This window comes from Clinocottus analis, unplaced genomic scaffold (genome assembly GCF_023055335.1).
Source record: "Clinocottus analis isolate CAN_PGR_092001 unplaced genomic scaffold, fCliAna1.0.p SCAF_2, whole genome shotgun sequence".
Taxonomy (NCBI): Eukaryota; Metazoa; Chordata; class Actinopteri; order Perciformes; family Cottidae; genus Clinocottus; species Clinocottus analis.
The window spans coordinates 1,174,234-1,192,634 of record NW_027175931.1 but is presented as its reverse complement, the minus strand read 5'-3'; the positions used below and the strand labels follow the sequence as shown (position 1 = coordinate 1,192,634).

At 44.4% G+C, this 18,401-nt stretch overlaps 1 protein-coding gene across 2 annotated transcripts; it reads left to right on the top strand.

Annotated features, from left to right (window-relative positions):
- Nucleotides 1-811: 811 nt before the first annotated feature.
- zbtb44 (zinc finger and BTB domain containing 44) lies at nucleotides 812-12,264 on the top strand. Of its 2 annotated transcripts, none has more exons than XM_068584937.1 (6): nucleotides 812-1,105; nucleotides 3,246-4,386; nucleotides 4,587-4,671; nucleotides 5,354-5,505; nucleotides 5,656-5,956; nucleotides 8,365-12,264. In XM_068584937.1, exons 2-6 carry the CDS (start codon nucleotides 3,285-3,287, stop codon nucleotides 8,750-8,752), a joined length of 2,028 nt encoding a protein of 675 aa, XP_068441038.1. In that variant the 5' UTR covers nucleotides 812-1,105; nucleotides 3,246-3,284; the 3' UTR covers nucleotides 8,753-12,264. The 2 variants fall into 2 exon arrangements, with proteins under 2 accessions (XP_068441038.1, XP_068441039.1); XM_068584938.1 differs by having other exon boundaries at nucleotides 5,656-5,739; nucleotides 8,365-8,524.
- The last annotated feature ends 6,137 nt before the right edge of the window (nucleotides 12,265-18,401 follow it).

The window sequence follows — 18,401 nt, the reverse complement described above, 5'->3', positions numbered from 1 at the left end:
TCACTATGTGTCTCTTGTGTGCACTGCTGGTCTCTTTCCCCACTGTGGGACTAATAAAGGATTATCTTATCTTATTATATTATGGGTTATACATTTCTATAGCCTGAGTATATGACTATGATGTATGGGCTGTGCAAATATATTTTAAAGGGTGAAAAGTCATTAAAAGCAGACACACACAACAGTCACATCATTATAGACAATAGCTGTATGATATAGTTCAAGATGTGAGTATGATTCAATTAAAAAAGTCAATTATGAAATAAATATATCAATAATTTATCACATTTTATTAGTAAATACTACAATACTAATAGGAATAGTAATACTAATACCACAAGGCAGCAGACCAGTGCAGTGTTTTCATTAAATAGTTAGTAAAGAGAATACACAACAAACATTTAAACATGTAATATTTATATATTACACAAGATAAAGACCAACAACATAAACAATAAGTTCAAAGATAATTTATAATTTCCAAAAATCAGAACACATTTTTGAAAAAGTACATGATAATATAAGATAAGAAAAAACCTTATTAATCCTGAAAAATAAACAAATTAATACAAATATAAACACATACTAAAAATACAATTACGATTATTAAGTGTAAATAAATAATGTCATAGCTGAATTATCAAAATATAACACATTTATAAAATATTATAAAATAATACGAAAATCTTTTCCCATAACTTTTTTTCCTGACACCCCGAAGATGAGGACATGATGCTGAATGTGACACTTCCTGTTTCTTACTGTACGGCACCGCGGTGCATTGTGGGGGTGCAAATACAGCGCAGAAGAAGAAGCAGAAGAAGAAAAAGAAGAAGAGGGGGGGTGAAGCACAAAGGAATGAAAAACAAGCACCTCCGGGAGAGAAACTCTGCATTTCAACCCGTTGTGATGTAAATTTTAACGCCGGCGGCAAGTCGACCGTGAGTTTGGGTTGTTTTGGCGGCTGACAGGCGGACGAACTGCCCGAAGAAGCGCGGGGAATGTGAGTGATCGGGGCGGAGCGGCAGAGGGGAGCGCACCGCTGTCTGAGCTGCTCGCATCCCGAGGCCCCTCGTCGACACCGCGGGCCTCGTCCTCCAGGAAGGTAAACGCCCGCTCCGAGCGGCCCGTTAGAAGGGGGCAACCGTGACCGAGGCCGTGTGCGCTTTAATTCGGCTACCTCGTCGCACAGGTGTCGGTAGAGGAAAAGGAACGTTGTCGGTTCGTTAGCTTCGGAGCTAACGGTTTGTTAGCCTGCTGCGTCGACGTTTCCGCGGTCAGACAGGATATGTGACGAATTCGGCTTCAAAACAAAAGAGGGTAGGGATTAAATTATCATAATTTTGTTCCTACGTGCTTATTAATGTTTTGTGTTCTGTATAGATATCATGATATATGCTTTTTATTATTCTTTTAGCTTATTTTCAACATTATGCTGCTGTAAATCCTGTAAATTTGGCGTTATTACCCAGCCATTATTTTATTTTGACAGTTCAAACCGGATGCGCTTCTCATAACCTCGCTGACTTGACCCATAGCCTTTTTTGCCAAACTGTGATTGTTGTTGCAGGACATGTTTGTCCAGAGTCTTTGTCCCCGCGGACCCTTTGGGGCCCCTGGGGGCCTCGAGCACGAGCTGCCCTTCTGCTTTCGGTGTGCACGTGGACTTCATGCCCCCGGGTACCTGTTTACAGCTCGTGGGCACTTGTTTACGTCACGTAAACATAGTAAAAGTACCAGGTTGAAGGCCACGCCCCCTTTCTCCCTGTCGCCATCATGTTTATTGTGATAGCTCTGACACTATATATAAATATATTTGTTTATTATTATTTGTTTATTTATTTATATATATATATATATATATATATATATATATATATATATATATATATAAACAAATTATATATATTATTTGTTGTGTTTTGTGTTTTGTTGTTGCTTGCTTTTTTGTGGCACAATCCACTTTGTTGCTGTAATCCCGCACATGTCCCCGCTGTGAGATTAAAGGATTATTTAATTAGAGTTGATCCTGTCAGGTTTATCTTTATTTCAATATTCAGACTCTCAATAAAGCATTACATGTTTGTTTTTGCCGTGGCATTTTTCAAAATGTGTCAAATATTTTCGTGATTTATAGATTTGTCACAGATTACTTAAAGAGGTAATTTATGATAAATGTTTTAATTATTATTATTCTTTCAATATTTGTGTGCGTGGAGTTCCTACGTTCTACACTATGTTCCCAGCAGAACCCGACAGACATCTTTATCGCTAACGGGTTCTCCTCCAGAAGAACGTCGAGCTTTCAGAACCAGACCCGGGTCCATAACTCACTTAACTGGGCCAACAGAGCCGAGGAGTGTGTTCCTGTGGTTTCTCAGTGTGTGTGTGTGTGTGTGTGTGTGTGTGTGTGTGTGTGTGTGTGTGTGTGTGTGTGTGAGCTCTCCCTGCGAGAGCCCCCTTCACTTGAGCTTTTGTTTGATGGAAAATGTCATGCCTCAGAGAGTCCACATGTCTGGAGCAGCTGCTGAGCATCCTGCAGCTCCGGCCTCCACGTGGTCTGGCTCGCGTCGCTGCGCATCTGCTTTGATTGTTGTTACATAACTTGGCATTTTGTCCTCCGTGCTCCTTCCCCTGCTTCCCCCCACCTCCACCTCGCCTTCCTCAATGTTTTTCTCCACCTACGCCCACTGCCTCCCACAATGCACTTCACTGTATTTTTTTTTTCATCCTGTCTTTATATTGGAGTCCCATCACTGGTGTTGAGCTGAGTGTGTTTGACGTCTTTTGACTTGTCGTCTGTGCAGACTGTAATTCAAAGAGCTCAGGTAGTCAGGAGCGACATTTATGAAAGTGTTGGTCAGTTTCCTGACCAACACAATAACAAATATTAAAGTGAGATGAACAAACTGAAAACGGTATCTTATTCGATCAAATAGGTTGACCAAAGTTTCCTTTGGGGACAATTTGCGGGAGAACAAAGGGAATAAATCGCAATATATTGCAATACTCAAAATATCCCAATACTCAATTTGTGGCAGTATCGTGATAATACCGTATTGAGATGTAAGTATCGTGATAATACCGTATCGGGACGTAAGTGAGCCAAATCTCCGAACTACGTCCTCTTCTTCTATACAGCCGATGCTTAACGCATAACTGACCCGAACACAAAGATGTGGATGTTTGACTCTCCAGCTGATTGCGACGCAGACTGACGTGTGTTTTTTTTTCTCTCTCTGCAGGACGCACTTCCTGTTCACGGCCCCTGAACCGACTCCACCATGGGGGTCAAGACCTTCACCCACTGCTCCACCTCCCACAGCCAGGAGATGCTGGACAAGCTCAACGCGTTGCGCAACCAGGGCCACCTCTGCGACGTCACCATCCGGGTGCAGGACAAGCTCTTCCTGGCCCACAAGGTGGTGCTGGCCTGCTGCAGCGAGTTCTTCCGCTCCAAGCTGGTGGGCCGCCCCGAGGAGGACAAGTTCGTGCTGGACCTCCACCACGTGACGGTGAGCGGCTTCGCGCCGCTACTGGAGTTCGCCTACACGTCCACGCTCTCCATCAGCACGGAGAACATCATCGACGTGCTGGCGGCCGCGAGCTACATGCAGATGTTCGCCGTCGCCAGCACGTGTTCAGAGTTCATGAAGTCCAGCATCCTGTGGGGTCCGGGCGGTGGAGGCGGCGGCGGCGGCGGCAGCAACGGCCTCGCGACGGACAAGCCGCACGAATCGGCGCCAGAGAGCGCCTCGTCGCACTGCGCGCTCACGCCGCTGGACGGCAGCGTGTCGCCCGTCTCGTCCGACTGCAGCGTGATGGAGAGGAACGTCCCCGTGTGCCGAGAGTCGCGGCGGAAACGCAAAAGCTTCGCGACAATGGCGTCGCCGGAGAGCCCGCTCAAGTGCACGGCGCAGATGGTCACCGGCTCGCCGCAGATCCCCAACCCGTCGCCGTCGTTCTCGGACGGCGCGGCGCAGCCCGTGGAGTCCTCGCTGGCCTTCCCCTGGACGTTCCCGTTCGGCATCGACCGGCGGTTCCATTCAGACAAATCGAAGCTCCCGGAGAGCCCGCGCCGCTGTTTGGAGCAGGGCGGCGGCGCCGCGGGGGGCTCGGACGTGGCGGTCGGCCGGCGGCTCAGCGACTTCCTGACGTGCGAAAGCTCCAAGGCGGCGGCCGCGGCAGCGTCGTTGTCGCCCGTGCCGGCGGAGGAGGAGGAGGATGTGAGGGTGAAGGTGGAGCGCCTCAGCGACGAGGAGGCGCAGGAGGCGTCCTCGCAGCCCGTCAGCGCCTCCCAGAGCTCGCTGAGCGACCAGCAGACGGTGCCGGGAAGCGAGCAGGTCCACGAGGAGCTGCTCATCAGCCCGCAGTCCTCCTCCATAGGTGAGGACGCTTTTACTTTACTTTAACCCTCGACCATGAGGATTGGAAATTTGGTTTAAAGTTGTGGAAATTTGGTAAAAAGTCATGGAAATCCATTGGTCACAATGTGTATGAACCCTGCAAGCTGCTCTGACGTCATTCTGCAGTCATTCATGAGCTCTCTCTCTCTCTCTCTCTCTCCCTCTCTCTCTCTCTCTCAGGCTCCATGGACGAGGGCGTGTCGGAGGGCTTGCCGTCGATGCAGAGCACCTCGAACACCGGAGGACACGGCGAGGACGACGAAAGGTATCGAGCTTTGTTACGACTTGCAGGAAGTCTGAGCCGCGCCCGTTTGCATCATAAATGTCGACGTCATGTCGAACGCCTGCAGCCTCGAGCGCGACGGAGACGCTGACAACCCGACGCATATCGCTGTTTAACAACTCGCTGTGAGGACAACAAACGTTCCAACAAATGTTCTCACACGTTCTTTAACATGCCTGTCGTTTTAAAGTACGTTAAGATGCATTATATCTCCTGACCACCAGGGGGCGACTCCTCTGGTTGTATAGAAGTCTATGCTTCATGTGTTGAAGCTGCATTCTCTCTCCTGACCACCAGGGGGCGACTCCTCTGGTTGTATAGAAGTCTATGCTTCATGTGTTGAAGCTGCATTCTCTCTCCTGACCACCAGGGGGCGACTCCTCTGGTTGTATAGAAGTCTATGCTTCATGTGTTAAAGCTGCATTCTCTCTCCTGACCACCAGGGGGCGACTCCTCTGGTTGTATAGAAGTCTATGCTTCATGTGTTAAAGGTGCATTCTCTCTCCTGACCACCAGGGGGCGACTCCTCTGGTTGTATAGAAGTCTATGCTTCATGTGTTAAAGCTGCATTCTCTCTCCTGACCACCAGTGGGCGACTCCTCTGGTTGTATAGAAGTCTATATAAATGGCGACTCCTCTCTTGATGAATGCCTGTGTGTTTCAGGCTAGAAGGCATCCAGTACCCGTACCACCTCTACATCAGCCCCTCGGCCCGACCCGGCACCAACGGGCCCGACCGGCCGTTCCAGTGTCCGACCTGCGGAGTCCGATTCACGCGCATTCAAAACCTGAAGCAGCACATGCTCATACACTCCGGTACGTCACATTCTGTCAACCAAACGCATCAAATAAAGACGTAAAATTGAGCAAAAAATGAAGCTATAAATGTAGCAAAGTGATGCCTCCTGTCGGCTGAATCCTGTTGTTCTTGTCCCCCCCCCCCCCCCCCCCTCCTCCTCCCACCAGGCATTAAGCCTTTCCAGTGTGACCGCTGTGGGAAAAAGTTCACACGGGCCTACTCCCTAAAGATGCATCGGCTGAAGCACGAAGGTAAACGCTGTTTCCGGTGCCAGATTTGTAGCGCCACATTCACGTCCTTCGGGGAATATAAGCACCACATGAGGGTCTCCCGACACATAATCCGCAAGCCGCGGATTTACGAGTGCAAAACGTGCGGGGCCATGTTCACCAACTCTGGCAATTTAATTGTTCACCTGAGGAGTCTGAACCACGAGGCGTCCGAACTAGCAAACTACTTCCAGAGCAGGTGAGGAGTCCGAGGGCGCTGACCCCTACCCTACCCCCTTACCCTTACCCTTTACCCCCCCTCCCCTCCCTTCCATTCACTCAGATCTCACCTGGGTCAGAAAACACTGCAGTTTAGATTCTGATACCTTGTGGTTCTTTTGACCGTTTTTTTTTTACATCTTTTCTGACTTTGGTTTGTGTTTTTTTTTTTCTTCTTCTTCTGAGACGATGACAGATCAACTTTACCTGAAGTTCAATTAAAGGGGAATTATTGCTTCTACATTTTTCTCCCAATAGTTAGCTAAGAAGACCGATTATGGAAACGCCTAGCAGTAGCAGAGAGCTAGTTAGCTTAGCATTAAGTCGAGAAACAGTCTGGTTCAAAGTTGGCCCACAAGCTCCTTTTTAAAGCTCACTCACTGATTCATACGTTGTGTCTCGTTTGTTTAATCCGTACGTAAACAACGATTCACTGTCACACAGAAACAAACCAAAGGTTTTTTTCATGCGAAAACTTTATTTGTAGCCCTTTTGTCTTTTGACGTCGCTCGACCAAAATGTTCAGCAGCTAAAATAGTCTGTAGGACAAGATTGTCCTGCACAAATTTATCGTCGACTGAAATCTACAAAAAAATGTATCTTAGGCTAGCTGCTTCCTGTCCTTATGCTAAGCTAACTAGCTGCTCACTAGCTGCTTCATCTTCACGACACATGGCATGAAGGGTATCAATCTTCTCGTCTGACTCTTGACAAGAACGCCAAAAGGCTAATTTTCCCAAAATGTGGAACTGTTACTTTAATATTGCAGTGAGAAGGCGAACGCAGAGAGTTTTCTGGATGCAACCTATTTTATTTTGATATTCAAACACACTCACACACATACACACCTAAATAATTGTGTTTCTACCTTAATGGACTTTCCAAAAGTTTTCATCAGCAGCTCGGCGCACACAAAAAGCCTCGTGAAAGTCAGAACGCAGTCTTTTTTTATTATTATTTTGTTTTATTCACAGACTTTTCCACTTCTTAATCAACTCGAGCCCTCGCAGGGAGGCAGGACTCAAAAGTTTATTGTAGAAAGTCTCCGCATCGTAACAGTGTGGAAAGTTCTCTGGCGAGTCCAGTCGGACTCTTAACTCCTTTAGTGAAGAATAGTACGAACACGCTCACTGTGTATTGTTCTGCTTCGGCTGTCTGTGCAGAAGAGGAAACGTTCTGCTGGACTTCATCTGTTAGTTTGAGGCTGCAGGATAAACCCAGTCTACATTCACGTTTTTCAAAACGCCTTAAACATATGAATATGTAGTTATTGTCACATGAGCTGGGCATTAATTAAAGATATATGTACAGTGGAAATACCCGCTCTAATGAGCACAAAGAGGTCGTTGCCAACGCGTCTTCGGTTCCTCGGTTCGGTCCGTTTGACTAATTAAAGGAAAACTTTGGTATTTTCCATGCTTTTGGTTTTAAAGAGTGTTTAGATTACATAATTATTACGTGACTTCAGGAAGACAAAGCTTGTTTCAAGTTGGTGAATTCATCTTGAATCTACCCAGAGTCCTTTTTTTAAATATATGGGTACAAATTAAAGGGAAATCTTATTTTATGGCTCATAAAACCTGACTAACCTTTAAAATATCTCGGTTCAACTACAACAACACTAAAAAAATCATATTAAGCATGATTTATATCATCACAAGTGCATGAAGATAAACAAATCGATAAGAGAGACAAAACCTGAGTGATGATCGAGGAGGCCTGTTAGCTTGCGCGAGAGGAGAAGAGGCCCGTTAGCATGCGTAAGAGGAGAAGAGGCCCGTTAGCTTGCGTGAGAGGAGAAGGGGCCCGTTAGCTTGCGTGAGAGGAGAAGAGACCCGTTAGCTTGCGCGAGAGGAGAAGGGGCCCGTTAGCTTGCGCGAGAGGAGAAGGGGCCCGTTAGCTTGCGCGAGAGGAGAAGGGGCCCGTTAGCTTGCGCGAGAGGAGAAGGGGCCCGTTAGCTTGCGCGAGAGGAGAAGAGGCCCGTTAGCTTGCGCGAGAGGAGAAGGGGCCCGTTAGCTTGCGCGAGAGGAGAAGAGGCCCGTTAGCTTGCGCGAGGGCGATGTGCTAGCGCGTGCGAGGGGCCTCTAGCTTGCGGAGTGATGTCAAAGCGCTGTTGGATTTGCGAGCACATCTCGCAAACAGTATTTTGCCGTCGTCGTCGCGTAGCAGCGCGACTCTGCTCTGCATCCTGAGACCGGCTCGTGGGTTTAAGGTCCGCAGCGTAACTATTGCTGGATTTGAATGTGTTTTGTATTTATCAGTAATCGCTGCTCTTTGTGTGTACATGCTCGTAGAAGATGCTACAGTGTGTGTGTCTTGTATCTTTTGTGGGAAAGCAGCGACTCTGACATGGCCGCTGACCTCCTCCGCTTCTCTCCGTGTCCGCAGTGATTTCCTCGTGCCCGACTACCTGAGCCAGGTGCAGGAGGAGGAGGAGGCGCTGGGCGTCCAGTACGAGCTGGAGGAGTCCGAGCACCACCCCGTCTACCCGGGCAGCGCCTCCTCCTCCTCCTCCGCCGCCGCCTCGTCCTCCTGCTCCGTCCAGATGCCCGTCATCTCCCAGGTCTCCTCGTCCACGCAGAACTGCGAGACTTCCCCCCACGGCTTCCTCTCGCCCGACCCGCTGGACGCCCTGGCCTCCCTCAAGATGGACGCCGACCAGACGGCCACCGCCGCCGCCGCCATGGAGGATACCAAGATGGACGACGGCGTGGGAGGCGGCTCCTCGGAGGCGTTTGAGGAGGCCAAGCAGCTGGCTTCCATCACCATCGAGTGATTCGAGGCGTCCGGGGAACGAGAAGAGACGACTGAACACGTTGGGAAGAGCTCGTCGATTGAAGCTTGACGAGTTTTTTTGCTTTTGTTTTCCCCACACACACACACACACACACACACACACACACAGCAACACATATGCACTTATTTGTGTTCCAAAACCAAATCCAGCAAACGTCAATGATGATTTAAAAAACACAAGTGTTTTTGAAGTGATTCCCCCGAGTATTTTTTACATAATTTTTTCTTCCCACATGAGCTGAATGCAGTACGAGCGGAAGTCGAGGTGTCGAATCTAAAAGCCTTTGCTCCACTTAGTTTAGTTTTTTTTGGAAAGTGCCTGAGAGTTCCTGTTTAATTACATTGTTTAAACGAAGCGGAGAGACGACGAGACGAGGAGGTCTTGACTTTCGCTGTGAGTGACGAATCAAGTCTTTGTAAACTGAGCTCTAAAAAAAGAGAAGAAGAAGAAGAAGAAGAAGAAACCCTCCCTAGTATTTCATTTGTGGTGATGACGCTTGAGACTGTCTCTTCCTTCAGTGCAAACCGTTCAATGTCAATATTATCTATCCTGCAATAGCTTGTACTGTAGTTTTACTATTTGAATGCTGTGTGTTGGGTGTTGTGACAATATGACATGTCTGGTGTGTGTATGTGCATCTTTTTTTTCTTTTTTTTATCTATATGAAGACAGTACATTTCATTTTTAAATGTTTAAAAAAAAACTTGAAATTATATTGACAGAGTATTCCCGAAAAAAATGGATTGTTTGTGCCGTAATGTCGTTTTCCCGCCTTTTTTTCTTTCTTTTTTTTTTTAGCTAACGCTGTTTGTTAAATCAAACTCTAGCTTGCGCGGGGCTGCGCTAGCGCTTGCTAGCTCGCAGCACCGCTAGCTTGCGGCTCCGAAGCGTTAAAACTTAAATCAGCACTGATGCAGCTTCTGGTTTGCGAAACGCAAAAAAGACAAAAATGTAGAAATTCCAACTGCAGTTTTATTCCCGATCGAGCTCCTGAGAGACGAAAATGTAGCAAAAGAAATGTCGGTTTTGTTTTACTGAAATGTTTCTGTGTCGTTTGGTCGCTCCGCTGATGAAACACGACTGTTGGAGTGAAGCGTCGCTCCAGTTTAACCTGATTGTCTTTTAAACGTAAACCAAGAATATTAAGTTACCATGTGGATCAACCAGCAGTGTTCTGTTTGTTATTTTTTATTTTATTTACATAAGTTGTCACAGACGGGGGAGAAAAAAAATACATTTTCAAACTATTAAATTTCCTTTTTGTTAATTATTTTAATAATGTCTGCAGACCGGGGGAAACAGGAAGTGATGCAAACGGAGTATGATTGCTATCTGTGATGGCCAGTTTACACGTGGTCATGTGGTCACGTGGTCATGTGGTCACGTGGTCACGTGATCACGTGATCATGTGATCACGTGGTCATGTGATCATGTGGTCATGTGGTCACGTGGTCATGTGATCATGTGATGATGCTGCTTTGAAAGCAGCACAAGATAAATACTGTGAGTCCAGTCATTACAAATGATGAGTGTGTGCGTGTATATGTGTATGTATGTATGTGTGTGTGTGTGTAAATATATATATATATATTTTAAAATATATATTATAAATATATATAATATTATATATATATTTATAATATATATATATAGATAGATAGTTGGTGTCTTTTCACAGTAAACTGATTTAGCAGAGTTTTGGTTTTAGAAGGTTTTGTTATTTTTGGGGTCAGAGGCTCCGCCTCCTGCTCCGCGTGGTCGGTTCTGACCGTCTGATTGGACGTCGCTGTGCCTGAATGGAAGATAATGACGCCCGTGTTGACCCACGAGTTGAATGCTACTGACTGACCGTCCGTGTTGTTTATTGTTTATTTCCTGCCCCGCCCCCTCCAAAAAAACAAACAAACCCAGCCTCCATTCAGGAAGCTCAGCCGGATGTAAGAGCTCACACATGATTGTAAATGTAAAGATGAATACCAATATTAATTATCAGTATAAGAGTCGCCCTGCGTCTAAAATCGTGCCATTTTGTCCCCTTCCTTTAACCCGGCCGCTGATCACGCTTTCCTTTTGTTGTTCTTCTCCAGGACCAAACGTTCTCTCTTTGGGGAGTTGCCATGTCAATCAGTAAATTGCACATAACAAAAGAGAGATAATCACGCCCGTGGCCCCGCCCCCTAAAAGAAACTAAACACTGAACGTGATGTTGTGCGTCAAGAGGCTCGCCTTAGCACACGGACCTACAACTCTAGCTGCACAATATCACGACTGAAAAAGAGAAACTAGAAGAGGAAAAAGAGGAAGAGTTTTTTCTATTCTCCATTTCGAGGTCGTTGCTGTTCATCGTGTCGTCTGTTCGCCAACAAGTTTTTATAATGAAATGCTGCTGTTTGTTTCTTTTTGAAAAACGCAAAAGTGCCCAAAATATTTTTGTGAACCGATGGTTGTGCAATAAATGGACAGGTGTCGTTTTAAAAGATTTCATTTCGTCGTTGGAATGGTGAATTATATATATATATAAATATATATATATATATTTAAAAAAAGAATGTATCATTTAGATTCAATGTGATTTGAAGGTGAATCAAAGCGGCGAGGACCCGTTTGATCTGTGAAGCAAAGGAACGGCGTGCGGGGTATCGAACGCCCGGTTCTCCTCGTGCGTTTCCTGTGAAGTGAGGAGTGGGCGTCGCCTTCGGTCGCGGCCTTATTTGTCGACGGTTCCTCATCCAATCGTAGCTCTGATCTGTCGTTCGGCATGCCCTCTTCTTTTTCTCTACGTTTATCACTTTTTTATTTTAAACGTGCAATTTTTTGTTTTGTTGAAATATCTTATTATTATTATTATTATTATTATTATTATTATACAGGACATGCCTTTTCAATGTACACTTTGATGTTGTATATGTTTTCCAGTCCTCCTTCTGGTTTGTTTAAAAGTAAAGGAAAATACCAGATAAAACACATGGTAGCTCTTCATAATGGCATATATATATTTTTGGTGACTTTTTGTATTATGGTTGCTGTTTCATGGCATCTTTGGATATTCTTGTTAAATGTGAATAGAACCGCTTGGTGTGGGAGTGAAGGGGGCCTCTGGTAGTCTGCTGTGTGTGTGCGTGTGTGTGTGTGTGTGTGTGTGTGTATATATATATATATAAATATACAGTATATACACTCATACTGTGTTGCATATTCTTTATACTGCAGGCTACTTGATGACGACCTGCTTCGAGACAGATGTTGTACTTTGTGTCTTTGATACTGTATTTAAACATCCCGGATATTAATCTGCACATTGTTTCTGGAGAGCCGTTTGTGCTGTTGAGTGTTTTAACTGGATCGTGTTTAAAAACCCACGAGGCCGCTCTGTATTTTAGAGGTCGTGGTTGTTTTCTGAATCTTTGCTAGTGTTCTGGCTTTGCAGTCCTGTTATTAAAAAACAAAAAATACAGAGTTGTTTTTGTAAAAGTATAAAAATGTAAATAAAATGTCGGAATACGTCTAAAAAAAAAAAAGAAACTTGTGTCAATCTTTTTTTGTTTTTTGTTGAAGCTAATGAGAGCAAACAAACTTTATTATGTAACTCATAACTTTAAATGTTTTCTTACAAACTGTATAATTATCTTCCTGGTTTTAGAAGCAAAAACATATAAATAGAGTTCAAAGACAATTTAAAGCGGTAACAAAAAAGAATGTAAACAGGATAAAGTGCAATACTGGGCCTCATGTGGTGTTCCCCAAGGCTCAATACTGGGGTCTCATGTGGTGTTCCCCAAGGCTCAATACTGGGCCTCATGTGATGTTCCCCAAGGCTCAATACTGGGCCTCATGTGGTGTTCCTCAAGGCTCAATACTGGGCCTCATGAGGTGTTCCCCAAGGCTCAATACTGGGCCTCATGTGGTGTTCCTCAAGGCTCAATACTGGGCCTCATGTGGTGTTCCCCAAGGCTCAATACTGGGCCTCATGTGGTGTTCCTCAAGGCTCAATACTGGGCCTCATGTGGTGTTCCTCAAGGCTCAATACTGGGCCTCATGTGGTGTTCCCCAAGGCTCAATACTGGGCCTCATGTGGTGTTCCTCAAGGCTCAATACTGGGGCCTCATGTGGTGTTCCACAAGGCTCAATACTGGGCCTCATGTGGTGTTCCTCAAGGCTCAATACTGGGGCCTCTTCTGTTCAACGTCTACATGCTTCCACTGGCTCAGATTATGAAAAACAACAAATTGTGTTATAATTATGCAGACGACACACACATCTACATACCTATATCACCAGGGGACTATAATCCCATAAGGGCTGGCTAAATGAAATGAACAAATCAACATCTGGATGTGCCAGAATTTTCTTCAATTGAATAAAACAGAAGTTATTGTTTTTGGTCCCCAGGATGAACGATTGAAAGTGAGCGCTCAGCTTCAATCAGTGATGTTAAAAACCTCAAACCAAGCCAGAAATCTAGGTGTAGTTATGGATTCAGACCTAAACCAGAACATTCACATCAAGACAATTACAAAACTATCACCTGAAGAACACATCAAGGATAGAGGACTTATGTCTCAACAGGATCTGGAGGAACTTGTCCATGACTTTATCTTCAGTAGACTTTTCTGGAACGGTGTGTTCACAGGTTTCTGTAAAAAGTCCATCAGAAAGCTGCAGCCCAGGAAAGTGGATCACATCACTCTGGTTCTGAGGTCTCTGCACTGGAGACTTTCACCGGTGTTCAGAGACGCACAGAAGACTGTTGTTATTATTACGCAATAAGCATGAACAACAGCCTGCGATGCCGTTGTGTTGCTCTTTCTAGGAAAACAAAGGCAACATATATGTTCACCCCTCGCCCTGTGCTTCAACCCGGGAGCGACCCCGAGCCGTCCATCTGTTTCTTCTTCTTCTGCTTTCTTTGTTGATGAAATGTGAGTTCTTTGTCTGATTGGCCGACGCTCTGCTGCCAGAGCTAACGGCTGTGTTTCTCTTTCCTTTGCAACAAAGAGAAACAGTTATTGTCTCCGTCAACAGAGAGGGCATCACTCACAGGGTTTAATATGGAACGTGCTTAGAACAGAAAAGGCTGTCAAGAACTCAGTATCTTATGAATCTAAAGAGATATTACATCATCACTACTTCTCAAACATGTATCTTATAGCTTAGACATGCATCTTATTCTTTAAACATGCATCTTATACTTTAAACATGCATCTTATACTTTAGACATGCATCTTATACATCGTATACTTTAGACATGCATCTTATACTTTAGACATGTATCTTATACTTTAGACATGCATCTTATACATCGTATACTTTAGACATGCATCTTATACTTTAGACATGTATCTTATACTTTAGACATGTATCTTATACTTTAAACATGCATCTTATACTTTAAACATGCATCTTATTCTTTAAACATGCATCTTATACTTTAAACATGCATCTTATACTTTAGACATGCATCTTATACTTTAGACATGCATCTTATACTTTAGACATGTATCTTATACTTTAGACATGTATCTTATACTTTAGACATGCATCTTATACTTTAGACATGCATCTTATACTTTAGACATGCATCTTATACTTTAGACATGCATCGTATACTTTAGACATGCATCTTATACTTTAGACATGCATCTTATACTTTAGACATGCATCGTATACTTTAGACATGCATCGTATACTTTAGACATGTATCTTATACTTTAGACATGCATCGTATACTTTAGACATGCATCGTATACTTTAGACATGTATCTTATACTTTAGACATGCATCTTATACATCTTATACTTTAGACATGCATCGTATACTTTAGACATGTATCTTATACTTTAGACATGCATCTTATACATCTTATACTTTAGACATGCATCGTATACTTTAGACATGCATCGTATACTTTAGACATGTATCTTATACTTTAGACATGCATCTTATACATCTTATACTTTAGACATGCATCTTATACTTTAGACATGCATCTTATACATCGTATACTTTAGACATGCATCTTATACTTTAGACATGCATCTTATACTTTAGACATGCATCGTATACTTTAGACATGCATCTTATACTTTAGACATGCATCTTATACTTTAGACATGCATCTTATACTTTAGACATGCATCGTATACTTTAGACATGCATCGTATACTTTAGACATGTATCTTATACTTTAGACATGCATCTTATACATCTTATACTTTAGACATGCATCTTATACTTTAGACATGCATCTTATACATCTTATACTTTAGACATGCATCTTATACTTTAGACATGCATCTTATACATCTTATACTTTAGACATGCATCTTATACTTTAGACATGCATCGTATACTTTAGACATGCATCTTATACTTTAGACATGTATCTCATACTTTAGACATGTATCTTATACTTTAGACATGCATCGTATACTTTAGACATGCATCTTATACTTTAGACATGTATCTTATACTTTAGACATGCATCTTATACTTTAGACATGCATCTTATACTTTAGACATGTATCTTATACTTTAGACATGTATCTCATACTTTAGACATGTATCTTATACTTTAGACATGCATCGTATACTTTAGACATGCATCTTATACTTTAGACATGCATCTTATACTTTAGACATGCATCTTATACTTTAGACATGCATCTTATACTTTAGACATGCATCTTTGCCATAACTGGACGATCAGCAACATTTATCTAAAAAATAACCAGAAAAGCGTCTTTAGTCAAACGAGCATGATTAACATGTCCGGGTGTGGTTTTAAATCTGTGTTTCGTTACCAACTCTGTTTTCATTAGAATATTCCTGGAAAGAGGACGTAGATCTCTGGATGACACTGAAGCTGATCCGTTCCATCTCACAGAGCCAGAGTCTCTGTTGATCTTGGCCTCCGGTCGACCGTCGACCTGTTTTCAAAGATGGAGCCAATTTGCTTAAAAGTCAAAAAAAAAAACAGAATATTTTCGTATTAAATATTTAAAGAATACATATATCCCTCATGCTGTTCTGTGCCTTTCTGAAGAAACAGCTGCGAGCGAACCCTTAATTACAGAGGCTGACAGGGAGGTTGATCCGTCAGGGGAAAACACAGGTGGATGCGTATGAATTACTGGGTGCCTGAACTCATCATTCATCCGCCCCTGCACGCATCGCCTCCATTACGACCCCGTTGCGTAACGCCGATCTCAGACTCCGTTCCTTGTAAACTTTTACTGCGGAGCCAAGAAAATGTGTTTGCAGATGCGTCCATGACTTGTTTACATTCGGGGGCTTATCTGTTGGAGGCCGCCGGCCGGAGGGGATTCAGACAAACTGGATACAGCAGTTTGAGAGAGAGAGATAATGCTGCGGTGGGACTCGCTGCCAGGAAAAATAAAACACACTGCATGACTAATACACGTGTCACACATTCCCAATCAATGCAAGGGGTTGGATTCAATGGAATATTCCACAAATCACATCACTGCCAGATTCATTAGCCTTTTATTTTGTATCCACAGGAGAAAAAACAACTGTTCCAACATTCAAACAACGTATTTCAACAAGTGACCCGGGTGATATTAACGGACCGTTCTTGTGGCTGATGGCGTCTGAAAAAGTATTGACCAAGACGATTCCTTCCCTTCTCTCCACAGCTCAGCACACGTCTGTCCACCGGGACGCTCACTGTACCGAATACCTGCTGGTAGAAGCACGAGGAGAACCAGCTCCTCCAGTGTGTTATGTCAGTTTCTAACGCGCTTCTCGGCCCGTTTATTTGCTGATACTTTCCACTACGGCTGAGAGGGGAATCTGCTCTCTCGTGTCGGAAAAAGCCTCGTCAGACGCGCAGCGTCCAGCCTTCATCATTCCAGTGTAAATTCCTTTCGGATCACGTGACGTCCCGGCAGGACGGACTGGGAGGTAAACATGTGAGAGGGCTGTCGAGAGGACCGGCAGCGGGTTGACCAGCAGATCCCGTTATGGTGATGCCACTGGATTATACATCCAGGGAAGACAATCACGAATACACAAAACGACCACAGGAGTCGCCCCCTGGTGGTCAGGAGAGAGAATGCAGCTTTAACACATGAAGCATAGACTTCTATACAACCAGAGGAGTCGCCCCCTGGTGGTCAGGAGAGAGAATGCAGCTTTAAAACATGAAGCATAGACTTCTATACAACCAGAGGAGTCTGTATAGTATAGACTTCAGAGGGGTATTTTAAGAAGTAAAATCCCCCCATGGATGGATAAAGGGTACTGAGGAGGTTTAGTTCTGCGGAAGTCCACAATCAGATCCTTCGTCTTCTTTAAACAGGAAGTAGGAGTGGCCAGTCCCCTGGGTGGGAGGGGGCGTGTATCTCATCACAGCTCCATCCAAGTGTGCAAGCTGTGGCCTGCTGGGAAGGTGATTTGTGATCCAGGTGGAGCGTTTACCTTCATGGCCCAATTAGGTCATCACCATGCTGTTGTTGCACTGCGTCGCCCAGTGTGCCGAGAAATGTTTCAAAATTCCCCACCTCAGGATTCGCGTCCATCGCCAATGCGGGAAGCGGCGTGCCAGTTATGTAGCAGAAAGAATTCCAGTTCCTCACCTCGAGTCCAGGAGGGTTCACTTGTGTCCGGATGTCAAATCATCAGCTTTTGAGTCTCTTGCAGAACATGTTGAAGTCCTTCATGAAAATGTTGTGTAAGTCTGCATTTCTGCAGACTTTGCATGTGGAATTACCCACAATTCATAGCCATGTGATGTCAGAGAAGAAAAATGTAAACAAAGAGAAGTCAATACTTAAAACCTGCAGTCTCTCTGCTGTCCTCTGGTTGTATAGAAGTATATGCTTCATGTGTTAAAGCTGCATTCTCTCTCCTGACCACCAGGGGGCGACTCCTGTGGTTGTATAGAAGTCTATGCTTCATGTGTTAAAGCTGCATTCTCTCTCCTGACCACCAGAGGGCGACTCCTCTGGTTGTATAGAAGTCTATGCTTCATGTGTTAAAGCTGCATTCTCTCTCCTGACCACCAGGGGGCGACTCCTCTGGTTGTATAGAAGTCTATGCTTTATGTGTTAAAGCTGCATCCTCTCTCCTGTGCATCAGAGGGCGACTCCTCTGGTTGTATAGAAGTCTATACCGTGAGTCGACCTGTTAGAAGTTGGCTTCCCGCCTCGATCTGGGTATGATTTGGATGAAAGGAGTGCGGTCTCTCCTCACAGAAGCAGAGAGCTCCTGCCGGGTGGTTGCCGCCTGCATGCAGGCTGCATATTTCTGCTTGAACACATTCTTCTTGTTTTAAAAAGAACCACGTAAAGCTGCTCAGCGGGGTCCGGTCGCTGTGATTGACCCGTACCATCGGGGCCCGGGTTGTGAGTCTATGTGTGTGTATTTTTTCTGGAAAATAGTTCCATGTGTTTCGGTGTTTTTACACAATTTTTTTTTTCATGCAGACAGGAGCAGTTAGTCTTCACCGATGCGCCTGCAGTGTTTAGTCTGAGCAGAAGATTTGTGTCATTGGATGATTGCAGCGGTCTCCTGTGATTAAACAACAGCTCGTTCTGGGTTCCCTGAAGCTTTTTTTACTCAGCATAGTTTTTCCATTTCAAACTTCTTCTCTTTTTTTTTTTAACTG